This window comes from Papio anubis, chromosome 17 (assembly GCF_008728515.1).
Source record: "Papio anubis isolate 15944 chromosome 17, Panubis1.0, whole genome shotgun sequence".
NCBI classification, from domain to species: Eukaryota; Metazoa; Chordata; class Mammalia; order Primates; family Cercopithecidae; genus Papio; species Papio anubis.
Genome location: NC_044992.1, coordinates 24651214 through 24678088, shown reverse-complemented (window position 1 = coordinate 24678088; position 26875 = coordinate 24651214). Strand labels below are relative to the sequence as shown.

Below are 26875 nucleotides of genomic sequence, written 5' to 3'. Positions count from 1 at the left end.
CCAGGTTGGCCATGGCTGGTCTTGAACTTCTGACCTCAATGATCCAGCCGTCTCAGCCTCCCAAAGTGCTGGGATTACAGGCGTGACCCACCGCGCCCTGCTGACATCTGGGTCTTAGTAACCTGCCCTAAGGCGTGCTCTGCTCTTAAGGAGCAGAGCTCAGAGCTCTGGCACCAGATCTGGGCTCAAATCCTGCGGCTTGGAAAAGTCGATTCGCTACTTCAAAAATTTTTTAAATTAAAAAAAAAAAAAGGATTTTTTATTTAGAGACAGGGTTTCGCTCTGTCGCCCAGGCTGGAGTGCAGTGGCTCCATCACAGCTCACTGCAGCCTCGACCCCTGGGCTCAAGCGATCCTCCCAACTCAGCCTCCCGAGTAGCTAGCTGGGACCACAGGCGCGCTCCACTACGTGTTGCTAGTAGTGGCAGTAGTAGTAATAGCAGTAGTATTTTTGGTAAGACAGGGTTTCGCCGTGTTGCCCAGGGTAGTCTCGAACTCCAAGGCTCAAGGGATCCGCCCGCCTTGGCCTCCCAAAGTTCTGGGACTGCAGGCGTGAACCACTGGGCCGGGCCGATTCCCACCTTTATCTCCCAATTTCCTCGTCTGAGCAATGGAGATACAGGTAGGGCTGAACGTCAGGCAAGAATGCGATGAGCTGTGAGAAGCACTTGGCGAGGTGCTGGTTATCAATCTTGCCAGGCCTCAGCACGTTTACCAAGGAGGCCCAGCCAGCCGCGCTGTGCCGCAGCACGGAAGAGGCGGGGTGAACCGCGGGGCGGGCGGCGCTGGGACCCAGACGCCACCCGTGCGAGGCGCCGCAGCGCGCCCGTCAATCAAGGTCGTCGTGGGGCGTCGTGGGGCGTGGCGGGGCGAGGTGGGGCGGTGCTTCCGCCTGCGCGAGGCCGGGCCGGGCAGCTCGGAGGCGCCCGGCGCAGTCGGGAAGCCGCGCTAGGTGTCGCCGGCCGCGCGGCCAGATGAGGGGGGCGATGGAGCTGGAGCCTGAGCTGCTGCTGCAGGAGGCGCGCGAGAATGTGGAGGCAGCGCAGAGCTACCGGCGGGAGCTGGGTCACCGGCTTGAGGGGCTGCGGGAGGCGCGGAGGCAGGTCAGAGGGCCACACCCACGGGGGCGCTGTGGGCCCGGGGGCGGCGCGGGTGCCGGGCTAAGGCGCCGGGCGAGGGCAGGGAGGGCTCTGAGGGGTGGGAGTGTCCGAAAACTCTAAAGTAGGGAAGAGGCATTCATTTGAAAGGAGACCTAGTGGAGTCTGGGAACGGGGAAGGTGGGAGTTGGGGAGGTCCTAAGGGGAAGTTTTGGGGGTGGAGGGAGGGTGTAAGGAGCGTTCACTAAACTGTGGGGCAGCGATGGGAGTAGCGGTGGGGTCCGAAGTTTGGGAGAGTGAGGGACCAGAGCAGATTCCGAGGGGGTCACGCGGGTAGTGATGAGTCGGAGGAGGAGGAGACTATTCGGGAAAACCTGCGGTAGGTAGACATTGATTTTAGAGAGCCTGAGGAAAAGGTGGGACAGTGACCTGGGAGACTGAAAGTGGAGACAAAATGGATATTGGAAGGGGAGGACTAAGGGGCGAGAGTGAGGGAGAGGGTAGGGATTGAGAAGCAGTAGCGTTGGCACTAAATAAATGCGGTTAATGCCTGAATAATATACGATTTTGAATGCTTTTTAAAAAATCATTTAGAGTAATCCCTTTCTAGAAGGTTTAAAATTTAAGGTGAAGGTGAAGCTATGTTGGAAGAGCAGAAGGAAAATTATTTCATTTTCCTTGAGAGAGGGAATACAAAGGTATAGGGAAATGGAAAAATAGATTTTAAGAGAGGAGTGCTGAAATGAAAAGCTAAAGATACTTTCAAGTGGTGCAGTTGTCTGTTTCACAGGGAAAGAGTTATCAAAGATACAGGAAAGTCATATGGTTTCTCTATACCCTCGAACATGTATAGAAAAAGATATAAACCGCTGCCAATTGGAGATAGGACGGATAATCTTCAGGCTACTATTAATGCAGCTGCTTAATAAGTGCTTTTTTGAGTGAGTGGGATTCCATCTGAATTTCTCTGGGTCATACTTCATATTAATCTAGATGGTCGTCTTAGCACTTCCATGCTGTATAGAACCTGAAAATGGTAGAAAAGTGCTGTGCAAACAGTGTCTTTGGATATTCTCATCATTAAGGACTCAACATGTTTTAGGTTATATATATATATAAAAAATATATGCAAACATATATAAATATGTATATATATCTTTAATTTTTTTTGAGACAGAGTCTCGCTCTGTCGCTCAGGGTGGAGTGCAGTGGCACTATCTCGGCTCACTGCAACCTCCGCCTCCCGGGTTCAAGCGATTCTCCTGCCTCAGCCTCCCGAGTAGCTGGGATTACAGGTCTGCGCCACCACACCCGGCTAATTTTTGTATTTTTAGTAGAGACGAGGTTTCAGCAAGTTGACCAGGATGATCTTGAACTCCTGACCTCGTGATCCACCTGCCTCAGCCTCCCAAAGTGCTGGGATTACAGGCGTGAGCCACTGCGCCCGGCCGGGTTTTATGTATTTAAAAATATTTGTAAAGCCAGTGTAGGCCAGACATCATTTGTATTTTAGTAGTGAAACCGGAAGCAGAATCTAGATACGATTATGCTGATTTGGTGAATACTTTTCAAGGCCTTCCAATGCACTCATCTTTATTTCTCTGTGAAAATGTCTGCATTATTCCTTCTGCTCTTTTGAAATAGGGACTCTAGATATAAGACATTGTATAAAAAGAAAGATATTAAAATACCATCTAACATTTCAGTCAGTTAAGGTGTATTATATATGAGCATGATTATTATTTGTGTATTAACAATTAAGAATCAGTAGAATTGACACTAAATGAGTGAGTTTAGCACCTGGGAGTAATTAATTTCTCGTGATATTGGATGCATTAGAAAAAAACCATGTGATTACACCTTAGATGGTTTAGTATTCAATTTTCAAACCTATACTTTTTTCAATTTTATATCCAACAATTTAAATACAGGACATGCTTCTCTGTAGTTTAGTTTATTATAAGTTTTGTTTTGTTTTGTTTTTGAGGCCCATTGTCTTGAGCTTGAGACAGAAAACATTAAATGGACATCCATGACAATTAGGTTCCTGATGACATTGCCTTCTGACTAGACTGAGTAATAATGTAGTTCTCTTTTGTGAGTGTGAGTCTCTTTTGGGAATGTGTTTTGTGCCAGTGGCAGTTACAACAACATCTCTCGAAGCTAACTCTAGGGGATTGTGCATGTTTGGGTTTGTGGCATAAGTCCTCTGTGAACTTGCATTTTAAGGAAGGTCTATGGTACAAAAATATTATCAAAATAAGCAGCTGCTTTTGTTTGGTGGTTAGGATATTTTTAGGGTTCCAGTCATTTTCAGAGTAACTATGTAAAATATATGGCACTTTAGTCAAGGATTTTGCATGGGAGAAGCATGAGAAGAGCAGAGAGGAAGGGATGCCACCTGTTGTCTTTATTTTTTACTTGCTGATTTTGTATCTTTTTGGCATATGATTTTTGTTTTTGTTTTTCTTTTGTTTTTCTTTTTTTTTGGTGGGAGTGCGGACAGGGTTTTGTTGCATTTGCCAGGCTGGTCTCCAACTCCAGGGCTCAAAAGATCCTCCCACCTCTGCCTTCCAGAGATGGAATTACAGGTATGAGCCACTGTGCTGCCTGGCATGTGACTTTTTTATTGAGATATAATTCACTTGCCATAAAAGTCATGCCTTAACGTTTACAATTCAAAGGTTTTTAGTATATTCATAGAGTTGTCCAACCATCACCACTGTCTAATTCAAGTATGTATTCATCACCCCCAAAAGAACTCCTTAGCTGTCACTCCCATATCCCCTGGCAACCACAAAACTTTCTGTCTCCATGGATTTGCCTATTCTGGTCATTTCATATAAATGAATTCATACGATATGTAGCCCCTTGTGACTGACTTCTTTGACTTAGAATAACGTTTCAAGGTTCATTGATGTGGTAGCACGTAACAGTACTTCAAACATTTTTATGGCTGAATAATTGTTATGTGGATATACCACATTTTATTTATCCATTCATCAATTAATGGACATTTGGATTATTGGATTAATTCCACTTTTGACTATTATGCTTCTGTAAAGAATTTGTGAACAACTTTTTGTGTGAACATGTTTTCAGTTCTTTTAGAATATAGCTAGGAATTGGTGGATCAAAGGTAACCTTTTGTTTAACCTTTTCAGAAACTCTTGGCATACTTTTTATCTTTTTTTTTTTTTTTTTTTTGAGCCAGAGTCTTGCTCTGTCACCCAAGCTGGAGTGCAGTGGCATGATCAAAACTCACTGCAGCCTTGACTTCCTGGGCTCAAGCCATCCTCCTGTCTCAGATCCCCAAGTAGCAGGGGCTGTAAGTACACACCACCATGCCTGCCTAATTTTATTTAATTTTTTTAGTAGAGCTGATGTCTTCCTGTGTTTCCCAGACCGGTTTCTTTTTCTTTTCTTTTCTTTTTTTTTTTCTGAGACGGAGTCTCGCTCTTTTGCCCAGGCTGGAGTGAGGTGGCACAATCTTGGCTCACTGCAACCTTCAGCTCACTGCAACCTTAGGCTCACTGCAACCTCCGCCTCCTGGGTTCAAGAGATTCTCCTGCCTCAGCCTCCTGAATAGCCAGGATTACAGGCGCCTGCCACCATGCCCATCTACTTTTTGTATTTTTACTAGAGACAGGATTTCACCATGTTGGCCAGGCTGGCCTCGAACTCCTGACCTCAGGTGATCCTGCCCACCTCAGCCTCCCAAAATGCTGGGATTACCACTGCACCTGGGTAAGCCACCATTCCCAGCTGCCAGGACAATTTCTAACTCTTGAGCTCAAGCAATCCTCTTGCCTCAGCCTCCCAAAGTACTGGTATTACAGGTGTGAGCCACTGCATCTGGCCTACCTTTTATCTTTGCTTTAGTTTCTTATCCTTTAAAATCTAGCATGAAATTTGTCTCGTGTTAAGAAATCATGTTGTATGAACATTTAGAAGGAAGAAGAATAAAAATGTTTTTAAGTTATTCTGTCAAAACTGCCAACATGTAGCAGTTTCTCCTCTTGTGGTTAACTTTAGGCTCTACCCTCTTTTCAGAGAAAAGGAAGTTCTGCGTAGGAATGCAAGGATTGTCTGTAACTCTTAATGTTTGAATAAGTTAAAGGCTAGAAAGCTGTTCATTATCTTCAGGAAATCAGATAATGTTTACAGCCAACTTGGCCTAGCTGATGTTGAAATCATTAAGAATAGTTCTCTATAGCTCGCTGGAATCCTTGGTACTAAGATGTAAATACCAAAGAAATTAACTCCCACTGTCCTTAAATATTCATTTGTTCATTCACTCAATAAATATTTATTGGGTGCCTACTGTAGGGCTGAGAAACTTCTAGGTCCTAGATTCTGTGTTCAAGGAAATAGATCACTGCCCTCCTGGATTTATGCTTTCCTCTTTACTTTGATGGCTGATACTACCCCTAAAAACAAAATAAGAAAAACGTAAGTTCTGGCCGGGCGCGGTGGCTCAAGCCTGTAATCCCAGCACTTTGGGAGGCCAAGACGGGCGGATCACGAGGTCACAAGATCAAGACCATCCTAGCTAACATGGTGAAACCCCGTCTCTACTAAAAAAATACAAAAAACTAGCCGGGCGAGGTGGCGGGCGCCTGTAGTCCCAGCTACTCCGGGGGCTGAGGCAGGAGAATGGCGTGAACCCGGGAGGCGGAGCTTGCAGTGAGCTGAGATCTGGCCACTGCACTCCAGCCTGGGCGACAGAGCAAGACTCCGTCTCAAAAAAAAAAAAAGAAAAGAAAAACGTAAATTCTATTTGTGTATTCATTTTTAGATTTCGCTTCTATTATATCTTTCATCACTTGTCCTATTTCTACAGCATTGGCCTTTCTGTTTGTTATAAGTAGAGATCCAACCTGGCCAATATGGTGAAACTCCGTCTCTACTAAAAAAATATAAATTAGCTGGGTGTGGTGCTGGGTGCCTGTAGTCCTAGCTACTCTGGAGGCTGAGCAGGAGAATTGCTTGAACCGGGGAGGCGGAGGTTGCAGTGAGCCAAGATCACACCACTGCACTCCAGCCTGGGTGACAGAGTGAGACTCCATTTCAAAAACAAAAACATAAGTAGAGATAACTGATCAAAATGTCATGTAGTGATGTCAGCTGGCCACTCAGGCCTCACAGAGTGGCACCACTTTGATGACATTGCCAAAGTCAGGGCCTGGTCTTTAAGCTTTGTAAGTCCAAAAAGTTCATCTTTGTACATTATCAAAGGGGAATTAGTTGAGGTACTGGAGGTATCTACAGTGAGAAATGCCAGTATTTTATTCTGTGTGTTCTTTTTTGTTTTGTTTTGTTTGAGACGGAGTCTCGCTCTGTCGCCCAGGCTGGAGTGCGGTGGCGCGATCTCAGCTCACTGCAAGCTCCACCTCCTGGGTTCACACCATTCTCCTGCCTCAGCCTCCCTAGTAGCTGGGACTACAGGCGCCCGCCACCTCACCCGGCTGGTTTTTTGTATTTTTAGTAGAGGCGGGGTTTCACCGTGGTCTCGATCTCCTGACCTCGTGATCCACCCGCCTCGGCCTCCCAAAGTGCTGGGATTACAGGCGTGAGCCACCGCGCCCGGCCTATTCTGTGTGTTCTAATTCACTCTATAACATCACTATGTTGGCTTTCATGTACCTTTTGGTATTCCGATTCAATATTTCTCAGGACCCTGACAAAAGCAAGTCTCTGCTCCTTCAAGAGCAAATGGTAAGATCCTTGCGCCTAATTAAGATACTAGTTGGTGGCTGGGCGCAGTGGCTCATGCCTGTAATCCCAGCACTTTGGGAGACTGAGGCGGGCAGATCACCTGAGGTCAGGAGTTTGAGACAAGCCTGACCAATATGATGAAAACCTGTCTTTACTAAAAATACAAAAATTAGCCGGGCGTGGTGGTGGGCGCCTGTAATCCCAGCTACTCGGGAGTCTGAGGCAAGAGAATTGCTTGAAGTCAGGAGACAGAGGTTGCAGTGAGCTGAGATCGTGCCATTGCACTCCAGTCTGGGCAATAAGAGTGAAACTCTGTCTCAAAAAAAAAAAAGAAAAGAAAAGAAAGCCGTTATTGCTCCTTTTATCTCCCACTTCCTCTTCTGTTACCCATTTTCAAAACACTACAAAAATCTGAGTATAATTTGTTATAGTAGTAGTACTTAAAATGTTCCTATTATAGTATTCTAAGAAAAGGTTAAATCCAGATACAGGGAAAACCAAGAACAGGTGAAATAAATAAATAAATAAATAAATAAATAAATAAATATAATTATTATTATTATTATTTTTTTTTTTTTTTGAGACGGAGTCTCGCTCTGTAGCCCAGGCTGGAGTGCAGTGGCCGGATCTCAGCTCACTGCAAGCTCCGCCTCCCGGGTTCACGCCATTCTCCGGCCTCAGCCTCCCGAGTAGCTGGGACTACAGGCGCCCGCCACCTCGCCCGGCTATTTTTTGTATTTCTTAGTAGAGTCGGGGTTTCACCGTGTTAGCCAGGATGGTCTCGATCTCCTGACCTCGTGATCCGCCCATCTCGGCCTCCCAAAGTGCTGGGATTACAGGCTTGAGCCACCGCGCCCGGCCAATTATTATTTTTTTTTAATGAAGTTTCACTCTTGTTGCCCAGTCTAGAGTGCAATGGCGCAATCTTGGCTCACTGCAACCTCCGCCTCCCAGGTTCAAGCAATTATCTTGCCTCAGCCTCCTGAGTAGCTGGGATTATAGGTGCCTGCCATCACACCCAGCTAGTTTTTGTATTTTTAGTAGAGACAGGGTTTCACCATGGTGAAGGCTGGTCTCAAACTCCTGACCTCAGGTGATCCGCCCATCTTGGCCTTCCAAAGTGCTGGGATTACAGGCGTAAGCCACCACACCCAGCCCAGATGAAATATTTTTAAAATAACCTATAATTCTACTACTTACAGACAACTGCAGTTAACTTTTATTTATTTATTTATTTATTTTTGAGATGAAGTCTCACTTTGTTGCCAGGCTAGAGTGCAGTGGCGCCATCTCGGCTCTTTGCAACCTCTGCCTCCTGGGTTCAAGCCATTCTTCTGCCTCAGCCTCCTGAGTAGCTGGGACTACAGGTGCGTGCCACCATGGCCAGCTAATTTTTGTATTTTCAGTAGAGATGGGGTTTCACCGTGTTGGCCAGGATGGTCTCAATCTCTTGACCTCATGATCCACCTTCCTCCACCTTCCAAAGTGCTGGGATTACAGGCATGAGCCACCCTGCCCGGCCTACAGTTAACATTTGATGTATCTTTCTATATATATTATTCTGCAAAGTTGAGAGGCTACTATATATGTAACTTTGTATCACTTTTTAATTTTTATTAACATTATAAGCATTTTGTTAACATTATAAGAATTTTGGTAATGTTATAAGCATTTACAAGAATATTTTCCCATGTAAAGCCTTTTTTTTTTTTTTTTTTTTTATTTTTTTTTTTTTTTGTCATTCAGACTGGAGTACAGTGGTACCACCTTGGTTCACTGCAACTTCCAACTCCCGGGTTCAAGCGATTCTCCTGCCTTAGCCTCTCAAGTAGCTGGGATTACAGGCACATGCCACCACACCCGGCTCATTTTTTGTATTTTTAGTAGAAGGAGGTTCCATCATGTTGCCCAGGCTGGTCTTGAACTCCTGAGCTCAGGCTGTTCACCCACCTCGACCTCAAAAAGTGCTACGATTACAAGCCTGAGCCACTGCGCCCATCCCACAGCCTCATTTTTAATGCAGAGTTGGAGTCTATTATAAATACTTAAGGGAACATTTGTTGGTGGTAGGTTGCAATATATTGATTCTGGCACTCCAAAGTACTGGTAGCAAAACTAATTGCACATAAGGGGGGTAAAAATAAAAGCCACACATATAGAGTCAAAACAACAGGGATATATTCTGAGAAGTGTGTCATTGGGCGATTTTGTCATTGTACAAACCTAGATGGTATCATCTGCTACACTCCTAGGCTGTATGGTATAGTCTATTGCTCCTAGGGTACAAGTCTCTACAGCCTGTTACTATACTGAATACTGTAGATAGTTGTAACATATTGTAAGTGTGTATCTAAACATAGAAAAGGTACAGTAGGCATGGTGGGTCACACTTGTAATCCCAGCACTTTGGGAGGCCAAGGCGGGAGGATCTCTTGAGCCCAGAAGTTTGAGACCAGTCTGGGCAATATAGGGAGACCCCATCTCCACAAAGAAATTGAAAATTATCCAGGTATGGTGGTGCATGCCTGTGGTCCCAGCTACTTAGGAGTCGAGAGGTTTCCTTGGTTCCTTGAGCCCAGGAGGCTGAGGGTGCAGTAAGCCATGATCACACCACTGTATTCCAGCCTCGACAACAGAACTAGACCCTGTCTCAAAAAAGAAAGGAAGGAAGGAAGGAAGGGAGGGAGGGAGGGAGTGAAGGAGAGAGGGAGAAGATACAGTAAAAATATAAAAATATAGTAATATAATCTTACGGGACTACCATTATGTATGTGATTGTTATTGTCCAAAACATCGTTTTGTGATGCTTGACTGTATTTGTGTGCAAAAGACCACATATTTACGTTGGTTTTTGAGTCAGTCTTTTTGACCAATAAATCTTTTCACAAGTTTTTTTTTTTTTTTTTTTTTTTTTTTTTTTTGGAGATGGAGTCTTGGTCTGTCACGTAGGCTGGAGTGCAGTGGCACGATCTCAGCTCACCGCAACCTCTGCCTTCCAGGTTCGAGTGATTCTCCCGCCTCCATCTCCTGAGTAGCTGGGACTACTGGTGCACACCACCATGCCCGACTACTTTTTCTATTTTTAGTAGAGACGGGGTTTCACCATATTGGCCAGGCTGGTCACAAACTCCTGAGCTCTTGATCTGCCCGTCTTGGCCTTCCAGAGTGTTGGGATTACAGGCGTGAGCTACCATGCCTGGCCTACAAATTGTCTTTTTTTTTTTTTAACTTTTTATTTCCTGAACAACACTGATGTACAGAAATCATCTTTAAATATGGCACTCTGAAAGCTGCTGGTTGAGTTTAAGACTCCCCAGAAATATAGAAGGAGGTCAAGGAGAATTAAAACAAGCCGTTCTGGCCAGGCTCGGTGGCTCACACCTGTAGTCCCAGCACTTTGGGAGGCTGAGGTGGGCGGATCATCTGAGGTCAGGAGTTCGAGACCAGCCTGGCCAACATGGTGAAACCCCGTCTTTATTTACAAAAAAGTTAGGTGGTGCACCTGTAATGCCAGCTGCTTGGAGGGCTGAGGCAAGAGAATTGCTTGAACCTGGGGGTCAGAGGTTGCAGTGAGCCTAGATTGTGCCCCTGTACACCAGCCTGGGGAACAGAGTGGGACTCCATCTCAAAAAAAAAAAAAAAAAAAGAAAAGAAACTAGCCATTTTCTGGTCGGGTGTGGTGGTTTACGCCTGTAATACCAGCACTCTGGGATGGCAAGGTGGGTGGATTACCTGAGGTCAGGAGTTTGAGACCAGCCCGGCCAACATGGTAACACCCCATCTCTACTAAAAATTCAAAAACTAGCCAGGCGTGGTGGTGGGTGCTTGTAATCCCAGCTACTCTGGAGGCTGAGGCAGGAGAATCGCTTGAATCCAGGAGGTGGAGGTTACAGTGAGAGTGGAGATTGCGCCCCTACACTCTAGCCTGGGCGACAGAGCGAGACTCTGTCTCAAAAAACCAAAACACAAAAGAAAAAAACCCTCAAAAATTTGCTGGGCGTGGTGGCAGGTGCCTGTAATCCCAGTTACTTGGGAGGCTGAGGCAGGAGAATTGCTTGAACCCGGGAGGCAGAGGTTGCATTGAGCCGAGATTGCACCACTGCATTCCAGTTTGGGCAACAGAGCAAGACTTCATCTCCAAAAAAAAAGAAAAGAAAGAAAAAAAAGTGTGTGAATGTTATGTTATAAAGGTATATTTTTGTGTGTAGATTTTTTTTTTTTTTTTTGAGACGGAGTTTCACACTTGTTGCCCAGGCTGGAGTGCAATGGCACAATATTGACTCACGGCAACCTCCGCCTCCCAGGTTCAAGTGAGTCTCCTCCGAGTAGCTGGGATTACAAGCATGCACCACCACGCCTGGCTAATTTTGTATTTTTAGTAGAGATGGGGTTTCACCATGTTGGTCAGGCTGGTCTCAAACACCCAACCTCAGGTAATCCACCAGCCTCAGCCTCCCGAAGTACTGGGATTACAGGCGTGAGCCACCATGCCTGGCGATTTTGTTTTAGTGTAGATTGTAATGTATATAATTTTGATAGAGAACTGGTTTTTTTTTTGAGGCGGAGTCTCGCTCTGTCACCCAGGCTGGAGTGCAGTGGCATGATCTCAGCTCAATGTAACCTCTGCCTCCCAGGTTCAAGCAGTTCTCCTGCCTCAACCCCCTGAGTAGCTGGGATTACAGGCTCCTGCCACCACGCTTGGCTAATATTTTTGTATTTTTAGTAGAGACGGGGTTTCGCCATACTGGCCAGGCTGGTCTCCCAACTCCTGACCTCAGGTGATCCGCCCGCCTCTGCCTCACAAAGTGCTGGGATTACAGATGTGAGCCACTGCTCCTGGCCGATAACTATTCTTATTGCTATAAATCTGGTAAATAATATGACTAATTTGTCATCTAAAAAGCCAAACAAATACAGAACAGCCTTTTATTGTTATTACTATTATTACTGTTTTTTTGAGACGGAGTTTTGCTCTGTCACCCAGACTGGAGCACAGTATCTCAATCTCGGCTCACTGCAACCTCTGCCTCCCGGATTCAAGCAATTCTTCTGTCTCATCCTCCCGAGCATCTAAGATTACAGGCGTGCGCCACCAAGGCCCAGCTAATTTTTGTATTTTTAATAGAGTCGAGATTTCACTGTGTTGGCCAGGCTGGTTTTGAACTCCTGGCCTCAAGTGATCTGCCCACCTTAGCTTCCCAAAGTGCAGGGCTTACAAGCATGAGCCACAACACCCGGCCCAGCCTTTTTTTATTATTGAGGGCTATCAGTGAGTCACTAATATTTGCCGTTATTTTAGTTGTTCCTATTAGCCATGAAAGCTTGCGAAACTAAACTTGCCTAATGTTCAGTTTCCTTCTGTGTAAAACGAGGATAAGGATAGTATCTACTTTACCTGGCCATTGTGGGAATTAAAATGAGAAACTTATTTAAAATGCTTAGCACAGTGCCTAGGACGTAGGAGATTCTTAATTAATGTTAGCCATGATAATGCTAAATATTATTGTTATTCGAGGTGACATCCCCTGCTCCTCCAACTGACAACTTATTCTTTAAATGTCTCCTACTCTCTTTCCCATCATAATGCTCTTTTAATGCTCTGATGCCAGTTTGTGGCTGCCCCAGTTATGTAAGAACATAATTCATTTCATTATAGTTACTTTTGCTTGCCATCCCTGTTACCAGAATGAGAGTTTTTGAGGTGAAGACCATGCTTTATTCATCTTTATAACCCTACTTTCTGGCACATACACAATAAGTGTTGAATGAATACCTTTATGAATGTTGTGGATGTAATTTGGCAGACATTCTTTTTTCGATTATCTTGGTCTTAATGATGTGCACTCTATTAGATAATCAAGAATTAAACATGTATTTTTTCATATGGTTTGTTTACTGCTACGTAATAAAACTGTGCCAAAGCTTAATAACTTAAAAGGCAACCATTTTATTTGCTTACAATTCTGGAAGTTGACTGGGTCTCAGATAGGTAGTTCTCCTGGTTTTGCTTGGCAACACTTTTATGGTTGCGCGAAGTTGAGGCTGGAATGTCTGACATAGAACATTCACTTATATTGCAGACTTAGTATTAGCTAGTCTCAGTTGGAACACTGGCATACCTGGGCTTTGGTGCGAATCTCTCTCTCTGTCTTCCTCCCTTCCTGCCTTTTCACCTTCCTGTCTCTTTCCCCTTGTCCTCTCCAGAAAAGTAGGCATACTTCTTTCATAGTGGCCTCCAAAAAGCAGATGTTGACAGGTCTTCTGAAGGATGAGGCCTGGAACTGGCACAGGATTAGTTTCACTCTATTGCTGTGCACGTGTGATTGCATTGCTAGTCACAGGCCCAGCCCAGATTCTAGGGGAGAGGACCACACAAGGCCACGAGTAGTTGGAAGTGTGAATTCCTGGTACATTGTGGGCCACTACTGTAACAGATTACCAAATCATATAATATACGTTTTATTTTTGAAAGTTCTCAAATAAGCATTTTTTTTTTCTAAAAAAAACCTAAGTGTAAGAGAAACAAGGAGAAACATAGCAGTGCTTACAAGTCCATTCTTGAGTCAGACTGAATTCACAGTCTCTGCCACTTCGTAACTTTGTGATGTGGCCAGTTTCATCTCTCTGACTCCCATGTTACTCATCTACACCATCTACACATGTTCTCTTCACGGGGTTATGGTAGAGTTTAAATTAGACCATAAGTACAGTTTTACCTGGCACAGGTACTCAGTAGATGATAGCTGCTGCTGTATTGTTACTGTTTCCATTATTACTAATGACTGATGTCCTGGTATCAGTACAAAAACAAATAGCTAATATATATTTCACACAAAATGAGAAAAAAATATGTTGATTAGCGTCTTCAATTTCAGTTGACTATTTTTATCTTTTTATTTTATTTATTTTATTATTATTTATTTATTTATTTATTGAGATGGAGTCTCGCTCTGTCGCCCAGGCTAGGGTGCAGTAGCACCAATCTCAGCTCACTGCAGTCTCCGCCTCCCGGGTTCACGCCATTCTCCTGCCTCAGCCTCCCAAGTAGCTGGGACTACAAGCGCCTGCTACCACGCCCGACTTAATTTTTTGTATTTTTAGTAGAGACAGGGTTTCACCATGTTAGCCAGGATGGTCTCGATCTCCTAACCTCATGATCTGCCTGCCTCGGCCTCCCAAAGTGCTGGGATTACAGGCGTGAGCCACTGCACCTGGCCTTTTTTTTAATTTGTATTTGAGATGGAGTCTCGCACAGTCACCTGGGCTGGAGTACAGTGGCACAGCCTCGGCTCACTGCAACCTCTGCCTCACAGGTTCAAGCAGTTCTCCTGCCTCAGCCTCCTGAGTAGCTGGGATTACAGGTGCCCGCCACGATGTCCAGCTAATTTTTTTGCATTTTTAGTAGAGATGGGGTTTCACCATGTTGGCCAGGCTGGTCTTGAACTCCTGACTTTGTGATTCAGCCGCCTCAGCCTCCCAAAGTGCTGGGATTACAGGCATGAGCCACTGCACCCGGCTGTCTTTTATTTTTGATCAGTATGTTTTTCTGTTTTTTTGTAGGGGTTTTGTTTGTTTGTTTGTTTTGAGACAGATTGTTACTCTCTCACCCAGGCTGGAGTACAGCGGCATGATCGCGGCTCACTGTAACCTTCACCTCCTGAGCTCAAATGATTCTCCTGCCTCAGCCTCCCAGTAGCTGGGATTATAAGCAGGCAGCACCAAACCCAGCTAATTTTTGTATTTTTAGTAGAGACAGGGTTTCACCATGTTGCCCAGGCTGGTCTCAAACTCCTGAGCTCAGGCAGTCCAGCTGCCTCAGCCTCCCAAAATGCTAGGATTGCAGGCGTAAGCCACTGTGCCTGGCCAGTTTTTAATCAGTATGTTCTTGTTAGCAAATAGTTTTGTGTTTTGTATATGTGGTTTTCTTTTTTGTTTGTTTGTTTGGTTATTTTTGAGGCAGGGTCTCACTTTGTCACCCAGGCTGGAGGGCAGTGGTGCAAAAACCACCCACTGCAGCCTCAACCTCCCAGGCTCAAGTGATCCTGTCACCTTAACCTCCCAAGCAGCTGGGACTACAAGCCATGCCACCACACCCAGCTGATTTTTTGTATTTTTTACTAGAGACAGAGTATTGCCATGTTGCCCAGGCTGGTCTTGAACTCCTGGACACAAGTGATCCATCCTCTAAAAGTGCTGGGATTATAGGCATGAGCCACTGCACCTGGCCTCTGCATATGTCTTTTTAGTAACTAAACTCTGGAGGAAAATATATCAGTCACTATTGTTTTGGAGGGTTGTGAAGGAAATAATCCTTAAGCTTTTGGGTGGCTTAGTATTGAAATACAAACTTGATGAATTTTTGGCATTTTGTGAGCTCTTAATCATGTTAAACTTTAGAACAGTTGCTTTGGGGTTATATTCAACTGTAATGGAAACTTGGTAAGTTTTATTTTTTGTTATTTACTTATTTATTTATTTTATTTATTTATTTTTTTGAGGTGGAGTCTTGCTCTGTTGCCCAGGCTGGAGTGTGATGGCACTATCTTAGCTCACTGCAACCTCCGCCTCCCGAGTTCAAGTGATTCTCCTGCCTCAGCCCACCAAGTAGCTGGGACTACAGGCGTGCACCACCACGCTTGGGTAGTTTTTGCGTTTTTTGTAGAGATGGGGTTTTGCCATGTTGGCCAGACTGGTCTTGAACTCCTGAGCTCGTGATCCACCTGCCTCAGCCTCCCAAAGTGCTGGGATTCCAGGCATTAGCCACCGTGCCCAGGCCAAAACTTTGTAAGTTTTGATGGTCTGTTACATTAAAGGTTTTAGTGGCAGATTATTTCAAAATATTATTAATCAACATAAACAATGTATATTACAGTTTCCTTTTTGAAATCTTGACTTCTCTGTCATTTATATTCTCAAATCTATTTTGTTACAAATCACCACAGTTGTTTTTGCCTTGAATGGCTAGGTAGCATTTGAAGCTGATTGTCCACCACACAATTCTTTACACAGGGACAGGAAATACTACATGTTGTACCAAGAAGTGTCTTTAGCCAATACATAATTTACAGATTTATCTGGGAGCTCTTTTAAAATAGTGTTCTATGGCCGAGCGCGGTGGCTTATGCTAGTAATCTCAGCACTTTGAGAGGCTGAGGCAGGAGGATTGCTCGAGTCCAGGAGTTTGAGACCAGCCTGGGCCACACGATGAAAATCCGTTTCTACAAAAAATACAAAATTTAGCTGGGTGCAGTGACACATGCCTGTGGTCCCAGCTTCCTGAGAGGCTAAGGTGGGAGAATCACCTGAGTCCAGGATTTCGAGGCTGCAGTGAATTGTGATCGTACCACTGCTCTCCAGCCTGAATGACCAAGTGAGAACCTGTCTCCAAAAAAAAAAAAAAAAAAAAAAAGTGTCCTGTAAGTACAAAACAGCTTGGCTTGGTGTAATGAAAGAGCATAGTCTTTGGAATTAGACTGTTTCTGGCACTGCAAAGCCTTGGGTAAGTTGTCTTCTTTGGTCCTCACTTTCTGAAACTGTATTGTGAAGATTTATTGAGTTAACAGTGAACACATGCAACCATTGGTACCACATCAAATATGAAGAAATTCACTCAGCAGTGGAGCTGCATTTTTAAATTAGTTTCATAAAGTCAAGCAAATGAACTTGATTAGTTACATGATTGGATTAAAGGTGACTAGGCTTTAAATCATGAACTATTTCAAGGAAAAGAAAATGATCCCATGGTAGTATCAAGTTTGGAATGGCAGTGGTTGGGATTCTATAAGCAAAAGGGACCAAATTTAAAATGAGAGTACAGGAGGTGAATTTGGAAATTGAGTCTCGCTTTTTTAGCCCTCTCTCTGTTTTGTGTTCACATACTTCCTTTTTTCTGAGGCTCTGAAACAAAAACAAAACATAAGCTCTGCAATAGCTGAAGGAGCTTTTGAATTCTTTCTAAAGAGGAAATTGACTTTACCTAACCAATGCACTTCCTGTGTATGCTGTATCCGCTAGAGAGCAAGACAGGACCTCAGCGGCATAGTACTCAACTGCAGAATTTCCTCTTGACCATTCGAAATGTATTACAGCGCTCTGACACAAGGTCTTTCTTTATTCTGGTATCTGTAATGTGTATACAAGGTACCTGAGGGTCCTGTTAAAAATACAGGTTTGGCTGGGCGCGGTGGTTCACACCTGTATGTAATTCCAGCACTTTGGGAGGCTGAGGCGGGTGGATCACCCGAGGTCAGGAGTTCGAGACCAGCCTGACCAATATGATGAAACCCCATCTCTACTAAAAATACAAAAATTAGCCAGGCGTGGTGGCATGCACCTATAATCCTAGCTACTCAGGAGGCTGAGACAGGAGAATCACTTGAACACGGGAGGTGGAGGTTGCAGTGAGCCGAGATTGCTCCCATTACACTCCAGCCTGGGCAACAAGAGCAAAACTCCATCTCAAGAAAAAAAAAAAATACAGTTTCTAGGGGAGGAGGAGGAAGAAAAAAAATTAACGTTCTGATTTAGCAGTTCTGGGTGGGGCCTGAGATTCTGAATTTCTAACAGTACCCCAGGGGATGTGTTAAAATCATAAGGTATTCTCTCTTTGGTTCTTTTAGAAAGTTCTTTGAAACACACATGATTAACTGCGTTTTCACTCAACAGCATTTGTTTGCCAGATGCTATGTAGATGAGGGCCTAGTTTGCAAATATCTCATAGTTGAATGGTGAGCTGAATCAAGTGCAATTTGGGTTTATGGCCTTTCTTTCTTTCTTTTTTAAATTTTTACTTGGATTTATTTCACAGAAATTCTTTGGTAACTACAGAAATTAGTTAACAATTAATTTAGAATTTTTCTTTGTGATTTAAAGAATTATTTTACTAACTGCACAGATATTATTATAATTGTGCTAATGTCAAATGGAGAGAAAAGGGCTGGATGAGGTGAGTCACGCCTTATCCCAGCACTTTGGGAGGCTGAGGTGGGTGGATCACCGGAGATCAGGAGTTCGAGACCAGCTTGGCCAACATGGCAAAACCCTGTCTCTACTAAAAATACAAAAATTAGCCAGGTTGGCCGGGCGCGGTGGCTCAAGCCTGTAATCCCAGCACTTTGGGAGGCCGAGGCGGGTGGATCACGAGGTCAGGAGATCGAGACCATCCTGGCTAACATGGTGAAACCCCGTCTCTACTAAAAATACAAAAAAATAGCCGGGCGAGGTGGCGGGCGCCTGTAGTCCCAGCTACTCGGAGGCTGAGGCGGGAGAATGGCGTGAACCCAGGAGGCGGAGCTTGCAGTGAGCCGAGATCGCGCCACTGCACTCCAGCCTGGGCGACACAGTGAGACTCCGTCTCAAAAAAAAAAAAAAAATTAGCCAGGTGTGGTGGCGTGTGCCTGTAATCTCAGCTACTCAGGAGACTGAGGCAGAAGAATGTCTTGAACCCAGAAGGCAGAGGTTGCAGTGAGCCAAGATTGCGCCACTGCACTCCAGCCTGGGCCACAAGAGTGAAAGGCCATCTCAAAAAAAAAAAAAAAGAGAGAAGAAAATTGTTTCTATGATCTGCCCACCCGGTAAATGATACTGCTCTTTTTCTGTTTTAGTCCTTGGGCATGGGCATTTTTTGTTTTTACGTGGTTGTGAACATTGCTGGGAAACAATATTGTATTCTGCTTTTTAAATTTAGAGAGAATTTAGAGAATAAATAGGAAGTTTTAAATTTCTCCATCAACTGTTGAAATATTGTTCTTTATTCATAATTTGATATGTTCTTTCTTGGTGGAGTTTTCTTATACTTTAAACTTTCCTGGTAAGAGAAAGTTAACGAAAGGGTTAGGGTTATGGTAGTAAACAATATGTCATATGAAACTAAGATAATAATATCTGGAAAGCAAAGTATGTTTTTTCTTTAACTTATTGGAGTGACTTATAGTTAGAATTTTCTCATTAAGTGAGAGAAAACGAATTGTATGTTACCTGAATTGTTTTTGAGAAGAGGGCCTTGCTCTGTCGCCCAGGTCTGGTTGCAGTGGTGATCCTCCCACCTTGGCCTCCCGAAGTGCTGGGATTACAGGCTTGAGCCACCATGCCTGGCCTGTTATCTGAGGTCTTTAAAATAAAAATCCAGGTGCAGTGGATCGCTCCTGTAATCTCAGCATTTTGGGAGGCCAAGGTGGTAGGATTGCTTGAAGCTAGGAGTTCAAGACCAGCTTGGGCAACATAACAAGCTCTCATCTCTACAAAAAGTAAAAAGTAAAATTAGCCAAGTGTGGTGGCCTACGCCTATAAGATCAGCTGCTCAGAAGACTGAGGCAGGAGATCACCTGAGCCCAGGAGTTCAAGGCTGCAGTGAGCCAGGATCATGCCACTGCACTCCAGCCTGTGAACAGAGTGAGACCCTGTCTCCGAAATAAAAGAAGAAAAAATCTAGTGTCTGTATAGACAACCTGTTTGTCTTCATAATATATTTGACGTGAAGATTTTCCTGTCATATCCCCTAGAATATGGGTTCTTAATCTGAGATCTGTAGATTTAGGGCAGTGTTTCTCAAATTGTGGGCTGCAGAATTACAGGTGTGCTTGGAAAAAATGAGAACTCCATCCATACACTCCTTTAGGCCCTCCTGTCATTTTCTGGTTCAGTAGGTCTGGGATGGAACTCTGCAGTCTGAATTATAACAAGTAGCCTACATGATTCTTCTGCAAATGAGGTTTCATAATTACTGCTTCAGGCAAGCCATGGTTTGGCTCTGAGGGAATTTGTAAACTTCTGAAATTGAATAATTTTTTAGGGTATAGATTATTTATTTTGGGGGGAAGAGGCTTTATTTTTTCTTCTCTTTCAATAAATTTGAAAGGAAGAGGCTTTATAAACCTCTCATTTAGATTCACAAAGAGCACTGTCATTCAAAAAGGATTAAGTCATTGTCCCAGCTCTGCCTCCTACAGGCCTCTTTGGTTTTTAAATAATTCTTGTTTTTCTTTTAGCATAATGAGGGCATTTTATCCATGAGGTTTTTGTTTGTTTGTTTGTATTGTGGCTTTTCATTTTTATTTAGAGACAGGGTCTCACTCTGTCACCCAAGCTAGAGTGCAGTGGTGCAGTCACAGCTTACTGCAGCCTCGACCCCCTGGGCTCAGGTGATCCTCCCACCTCAGCCTCCTAAGTATCTGGGACTACAGACATGTGCCACCATGCCCAGCTAATTTTTGTATAATTTGTAAAGACAGGGTTTCTCCATGTTATCCAAGCTTGTCTCAAACTCCTGGGCTCAAGTGATCCTCCTGCCTTAGCTTCTCAAAGTGCAAGGATCATAGGTGTGAGCCACTGCGCCTGACCATGGCTTGCCTTTTTTTTTTTTTTTTTTTTTTGGAGATGGAGTCTCACTCTGTTGCCCAGGCTGGAGTGCAACGGTGCGATCTCAGCTCACTACAACCTTCGCCTCCCAGGTTCAACCGATTCTCCTGCCTCAGCGTCCGAAGTAGCTGGGATTACAGGCACGCACCACCAGTGCACTCAGCTAATTTTTTTTGTATTTTTAGTAGAGACGGGGTTTCACCATGTTAGGCTGGTCTTGAACTCCTGACCTTGTGATCCACCTGCCTCGGCCTCCCAAAGTGCTGGGATTACAGGCATGAGCCACCGTGCCCGGCTGACCATGGCTTTTTAATCTACCATTTCTTTGCTGCTTTTCAGTAAAATGAATTTTAATCCCCTCATAATTAAACAATTTTTAGTATTGAAACATACAATTTTTCAAGAACACCTTTTACAGATAATAATAATTTATAACTTTTTTTATCGAGTATAACAATGTGCTGTTTATTTTACCCACTGTAGTACCTAGTTTATTTTAATTTATCCTCACAGCAACTCCATGAAGTAACTATTATTTATTTCTTTTTTTTGAGATGGAGTCTCACTGTGCTGACCAGCTGGAGTGCAGTGATGCAGTCTTTGCTCACTGCAACCTCTGTCTCCCAGGTTCAAGCAGTTCTCCTGCCTCAGCCTCCCAAGTAGCTGGGATTACAGGCCCGCACTTCCACGTCCAGCTAATTTTTGTATTTTTAGTAGATACGGGGTTTCACCACATTGGCCAGGCTGGTCTCGAACTCCTGTCCTCAAATGATCTGCCCTCCTTGGCCTCCCAAAGTGCTGGGATTACAGGCGTGAGACACTGCGCCCAGCCGAAATAACTATTATTATGCTCATTTGACAAATAAGGAAATTGAGGCATAGAATACTTAATTAACATAACCAAATTGACATAATTTATCAATGATGAAACCAATATTTGGCTTATTCTATCTGACTTGAAGGGCAATTCTGTGTACTTCTGCCTGTTTGTGCAAATCAATCACATTTGGTTTGTCAGTGAATGGAAGATGTATATATACAATGGAATACTATTCAACCTTAAAAGAGAAGGAAATTCTGTCATTTGTGACAGCATGGATGAACCTGAAGGACATCATCCTAAGTCAAAGAAGCCAGATACAGAAATAAACATTACATGATCTTATTTATATGTAGAATCTAAAAAGGTCGAAATCATAGAAGCAGAAAGTAGAATGGTGCTTGCTAGGGATGGAGTTGGGGATGGGGAGATGTTGGTCAAAGGGTACAAAGTTTCAGTTATTTAATATGCATAAATTCTAGAGATCTCAAGTACAGGATAGGGACAATAGTTAATAATACTGTAGTGTGGCTGGGCGCAGTGGCTCATGCCTGTAATCCCAGCACTTTGGGAGGCCGAGGCAGGTGGATCATGAGGTCAGGAGATCAAGACCAGCCTGGCTAACGCGGTGAAACCCCGTCTCTACTAAAAATACAAAAAATTAGCCAGGTGTGGTGGTGGGCGCCTGTAGTCCCAGCTACTCCGGAGGCTGAGGCAGGAGAATGGCATGAATCCGGGAGGTGGAGCTTGCAGTGAGCAGAGATAGTACCACTGCACTCCAGCCTGGGTGACAGAGCGAGACGCCGTCTAAAAAAAAAAAAAATACTGTCATGTATACTTGGAATGTGTTAGGAGAGATCATAAGTGTTCTCACCACACAGAAAGGTCACCATGTGAAGAGATGGACATGTTAATTAGCTTCACTACAATAACAGTTCACTATGTGTATGTGTATCAAAATATCACACCTTAAATATATATAATTTCAATTAGTCTTTTTTTTACTAAATTGAAGATGATGGTTATATGGTGCTTTTAGATTATTGTGAATTGTACCTATGGATTAGCCTTTTTTAAAGATTCTGATTTTGAGTATTTTGTTATTTCTTTTTAGATCAAAGAAAGTGCATCACAGACAAGAGATGTTCTCAAACAGCATTTTAATGATTTAAAGGGAACCCTTGGAAAGCTCCTGGATGAGCGATTGGTGACCCTTTTGCAAGAGGTAGACACCATTGAACAGGAGACCATTAAACCACTAGATGACTGCCAGAAGCTCATAGAACACGGAGTCAACACTGCAGAAGACTTAGTCCGAGAAGGTGGGAGACCAGGGATCCTGTTACATTAGTGCATTAGTACATTTTCACACTGCTGATAAAGACATACCCGAGACTGGGCAATTTACCAAAGAAAGAGGTTTAATGAACTTACAGTTCCATGTGGCTGGGGTTCATGGCAGAAGGAGAAAGTCACATCTCACATAGCGGCAGACAAGAGAAGAGAATGAGAGCCAAGCAAAAGGGGTTGCCTCTTAAAATACCATTAGATCTCATGAAAGTTATTCACTACTGAGAATAGTATGGGAGAAACTGCCCCCATGGTTCAATTATCTCCTGTCGGGTCCCTCCCGCAACACATGGGAATTATGGGAGTACAATTCAAGATAAGATTTGGGTGGGGACACAGAGCCAAACCGTATCACATACTAAATGTGATTCGTTCAGATTGACATTTTGCAGATTCCTCAGGATAGCAGCAGGCTTCTTGCCAGCTGTGGGGTTCTTAGAATGTTCTTACCTAGAGACAGTTTGTGATATAGGATGACAGATATACAGTTAGGCATCCCTGGCAACTGCAGTTGAAGTGTTAGTTATAATTAGTTATAAAACAAGAAAGAATAAATGATATGGGGCACATTGAAATGTTTTGATACGGGCATGCAGTGTGTAATAATCACATTGTGGAAAATGGGGCATCCATCCTCTCAAGCATTTATCCTCTGTGTTACAAACAATCAAATTATACTTTTTTTTTTTTTTTAACACAGGAGTCTTGCTCTGTTGCCCAGGCTAGAGTGCAGTGGCGCTATCAGGGCTCACTGCAGTCTTGACCTCCCTGGCTCAGGTGATCCTCCCACCTCAGCCTCCCAAATAGCTGGGATTACAGGCGCATGCCACCATGCCTGGCTAATTTTTGTATTTTTGGTAGAGACAGGGTTTCACCATGTTGCCCAGTCTGGTCTTGAATTCCCGGTCTCAAGCAGTCTTCCAATCTTGGCCTCCCAAAGTGCTGGGATTACAGGTGAGAGCCACCACAATTATAGTCTCCACTGTTCTGCTTAAAAAGTTAAAAAAAGTGATTGGTGTTTACTCCTATCTTCAGCCAATTGAGTCATGCCCTGCTGCCTTCCTTTCTTCATTCTACTCACCTTCCTTCAACAGAGATCTTTGTCAGGCACATAACATAAACAAGGGGGCCAGATGCAGTGGCTCACGCCTGTAATCCCAGCACTTTCAGAGGCTGAAGCAAGTGGATCACTTGAGGTCAGGAGTTTAAGACCAGCCTGGGCAACAGCCTGTCTCTACAAAAAAAAAAAAAAAAAAAAAAAAAAATTAGCTGGGCATGGTGGTATGCACCTGGAGTCCCAACTACTTAGGAGGCCGAGGTGGGAGGATCGCTTGAGGCCAGGAGATTAACGCTGCAGTGAGCCGTGATTGCACCACTGCACTCCAGCCTGGGTGACAAAGTGAGACCCTGTCCCAAAAAATATAAAATAAGAGTAAGAATAAAAGCCAGGTGCAGTGACTCACGCCTGTAATCCCAGCACTTTGGGAGGTAGAGGTGGGCGGATCATGAGGTCAGGAGATCAAGACCATCCTGGCCAACATGGTGAAACCCCGTCTCTAGTGAAAATACAAAAATTAGCTGGCCATGGCAGCGTGTGCCTGTAGTCCCAGCTACTCGGGAGGCTGAGGCAGGAGAATTGCTTGAACCCAGGAGGTGGAGGTTGCAGTTAGCTGAGATCGTGCCACTGCACTCCAGCCTGGGTGACAGAGTGAAATTCCCTCTCAAAAAAAAGAAAAGAATAAAATAGGTGAGAGTTCTTTCCTTTGGGATTCAGAGCCCAGTGAGAGAGAAATACATGCTAAGAGAGATCTAAGACCTTATTGGAGCACAGAGGAGGAAGTTCTTAACTTTGTCTGGAATAGTATAGGATAGCTTTCTGTAGGAGGAGTTCCACAGAGGCTATCAAGCAGACATAGGAAAAAGAGGAGGTAACAGCATGATTCCAAGCAGAAGCAACATCATCATAAATTAAGTGAATGGCATTTTCAAGGATCAGTTGAAGCTTTTTTTGTTTTTGTTTTTTTTTGAGACAGTCTCGCTCTGTCGCCCAGGCTGGAGTACAATGGCGCGATCTCTGCTCACTGCAAGCTCCGCCTCCCAGGTTCATGCCATTCTCCTGCCTCAGCCTCCCGAGTAGCTGGGACTACAGGCGCCCGCCACCTCGCCCAGCTAATTGTTTGTATTTTTAGTAGAGACAGGATTTCACCGTGTTAGCCAGGCTGGTCTTAATCTCCTGACCTCGTGATCCACCCACCTCTGTTGAAGCATTTTAAGCAGCAGAGTGACATGATCAGATGTGCATTAAAAAAAAAATGATCCTGCCTATGTTTTGGAGACTGTGTTAGAGATTGTAAGACTAGAGGGAAAAGAGACTGATTAAAAAGTTATTAGAGGCTGAGGCCAGGCTAACACCTATAACCCCAGCACTTTGGGATGTCAAGACGGGAGGATTACTTGAGGTCAGGAGTTTGAGACTAGCCGGGCCAACATGGTAATACCCCATCTCTACTAAAAATACAAACATTGGCCAGGCATGGTGGCAGGTGCCTGTAATTCCAGTTACTCGGGAGGCTGAGGCAGGAGAATCGCTTGAACCTGGGAGACGGAGGTTGCAGTGAGCCAAGATTGCAACATTATACTCCCAAAGTGCTGGGATTACAGGCGTGGGCCACTGTTTTAAAAAAAATTAGCCGGCCCGGCGCAGTGGCTCAAGCCTGTAATCCCAGCACTTTGGGAGGCCGAGACGGGCGGATCGCGAGGTCAGGAGATTGAGAACATCCTGGCTAACACGGTGAAACCCCGTCTCTACTAAAAAATACAAAAAACTAGCTGGGTGAGGTGGCGGGCGCCTGTAGTCCCAGCTACTCGGGAGGCTGAGGCAGGAGAATGGCGTAAACCCAGGAGGTGGAGCTTGCAGTGAGCTGAGATCCGGTCACTGCACCCCAGCCTGGGCGACAGAGCAAGGGTCCATCTCAAAAAAAAAAAAAAAAAATTAGCCAGGCGGGCTGAGCACAGTGGCTCACGGCTATAATCCCAGCACTTTGGGAAGCCAAGGCGGGCGGATCACGAGGTCAGGAGATCGAGACCATCCTGGCTAACATGGTGAAACCCTGTCTCTACTAAAAATACAAAAAATTAGCTGGGCGTGGTGGCAGGCACCTGTAGTCCAAGCTACTTGGGAGGCTGAGGCAGGAGAATGGCGTGAACCCAGGAGGCGGAGATTGCAGTGAGCTGAGATTGCGCCATGGCACTCTAGCCTGGGCGACAGAGCAAGACTCTGTCTCAAAAATAAAAAAAAAAATTAGCCAGGCTTAGTGGCATACACCAACTATTGTCCCAACTATTCAGGAGGCTGAGGTGGGAGGAGAGCTTGAGCTATGATTGCACCACTGCACTCCAGCCTGGGCAACAGAGCAAGACCCTGTCTCTTAAAAATAAAAACAAAAAAAAAAGATTTTTTTTTTCCCAGAAATGGAACTGTTGATGATTTTACTGAGCAGTGACTGTTGTCTGTAGATGATTACCTACATATGTGATGGAGGGGAAAGGGAAGGATTTGTGATGGCAAAAATCAGCCTACTTTTGGATTCTGAATAAATAGTGGTGCTGTTTTTGACACAGTAAATGAAGGAGGAGGTGGGTGCTTAGTAAGTAGTCAGGCATTTGGCTTGGGCATGGTGAGTTTGAGGTGCTTAAGATGGAAATATGGGTATGATTCTTAGGAGAGAGATCATACCAGGAGATGTCAGTATGGCGGTTAATGGTATATATATCAAATATGAATCCATTGGAATAAGTACAATCATCGAGGGACACCATGTAATGTGAGAAGAGCAGGTGAAAGAGATTAGAACACTAAGGGGCACCAACATTTAAAGGTCATTTGAGGAAAAAGGAGCTAGGGAAGGAGACTGAATTCCATCCCTTCTGCAGAATGAGTGCTGGGAGTGTGGGAAAAAAGTGTGGATGATTCACAAGGCTGTTACTCCACCTGGAAGTTAATCTTCTTTTGGTCCCACTTAGAATATAGTACGAGTGTTATCTTGACATTGCTAGTTACATTTTTGTCTTATCTTCAATGAGAAGTGTTTATTTGCCACTGACCATAACAGTGCTTTTGAGAAAATTCTAGCAGTACCATGGAATGTCTTTCCTTGGTGGCTTTGCATTTGGAAACAAACCCAGAAGCAGTGCAGCATGGGCCAGGAGTGTATACTCATCCCCTGAGGACTGATCATTTGTTTTTATTTTAGAAGATAAATCCTGGCTGGGCACAGTGGCTCATGCCTGTAATCACAACACTTTGGGAGGCTGAGGTGGGCAGATCATCTAAGATAAGGAGTTCAAGACCAGCCTGGCCAACATGGTGAAACCCTGTCTCTACTAAAAATACAAAAATTAGCCGGGCATGGTGGTGGGCGCCTGTAATCCCAGCTACCCAGGAGGCTGAGGCAAGAGGTTGCAGTGAGCCAAAATTGCACCATTGCACTCCAGCCTGGGCGATAAGAGCGAGATTCCGTCTCAAAAAAAAAAAA

At 44.4% G+C, this 26875-nt stretch overlaps 1 protein-coding gene across 1 annotated transcript in view; it reads left to right on the top strand.

The window, feature by feature from the left end:
* The first annotated feature begins 864 nt into the window (after window positions 1-864).
* The window catches only part of CRLF3 (cytokine receptor like factor 3), a 51975-nt gene continuing 25964 nt past the window's right edge, over window positions 865-26875 (top strand). The window contains exons 1-2 of the mRNA XM_003912572.5: window positions 865-1102; window positions 22105-22312. Of these exons, the coding sequence (XP_003912621.3) occupies window positions 974-1102; window positions 22105-22312 (337 nt within the window). The 5' untranslated portion in view covers window positions 865-973. The remainder of the gene's footprint in view (window positions 1103-22104; window positions 22313-26875) is intronic.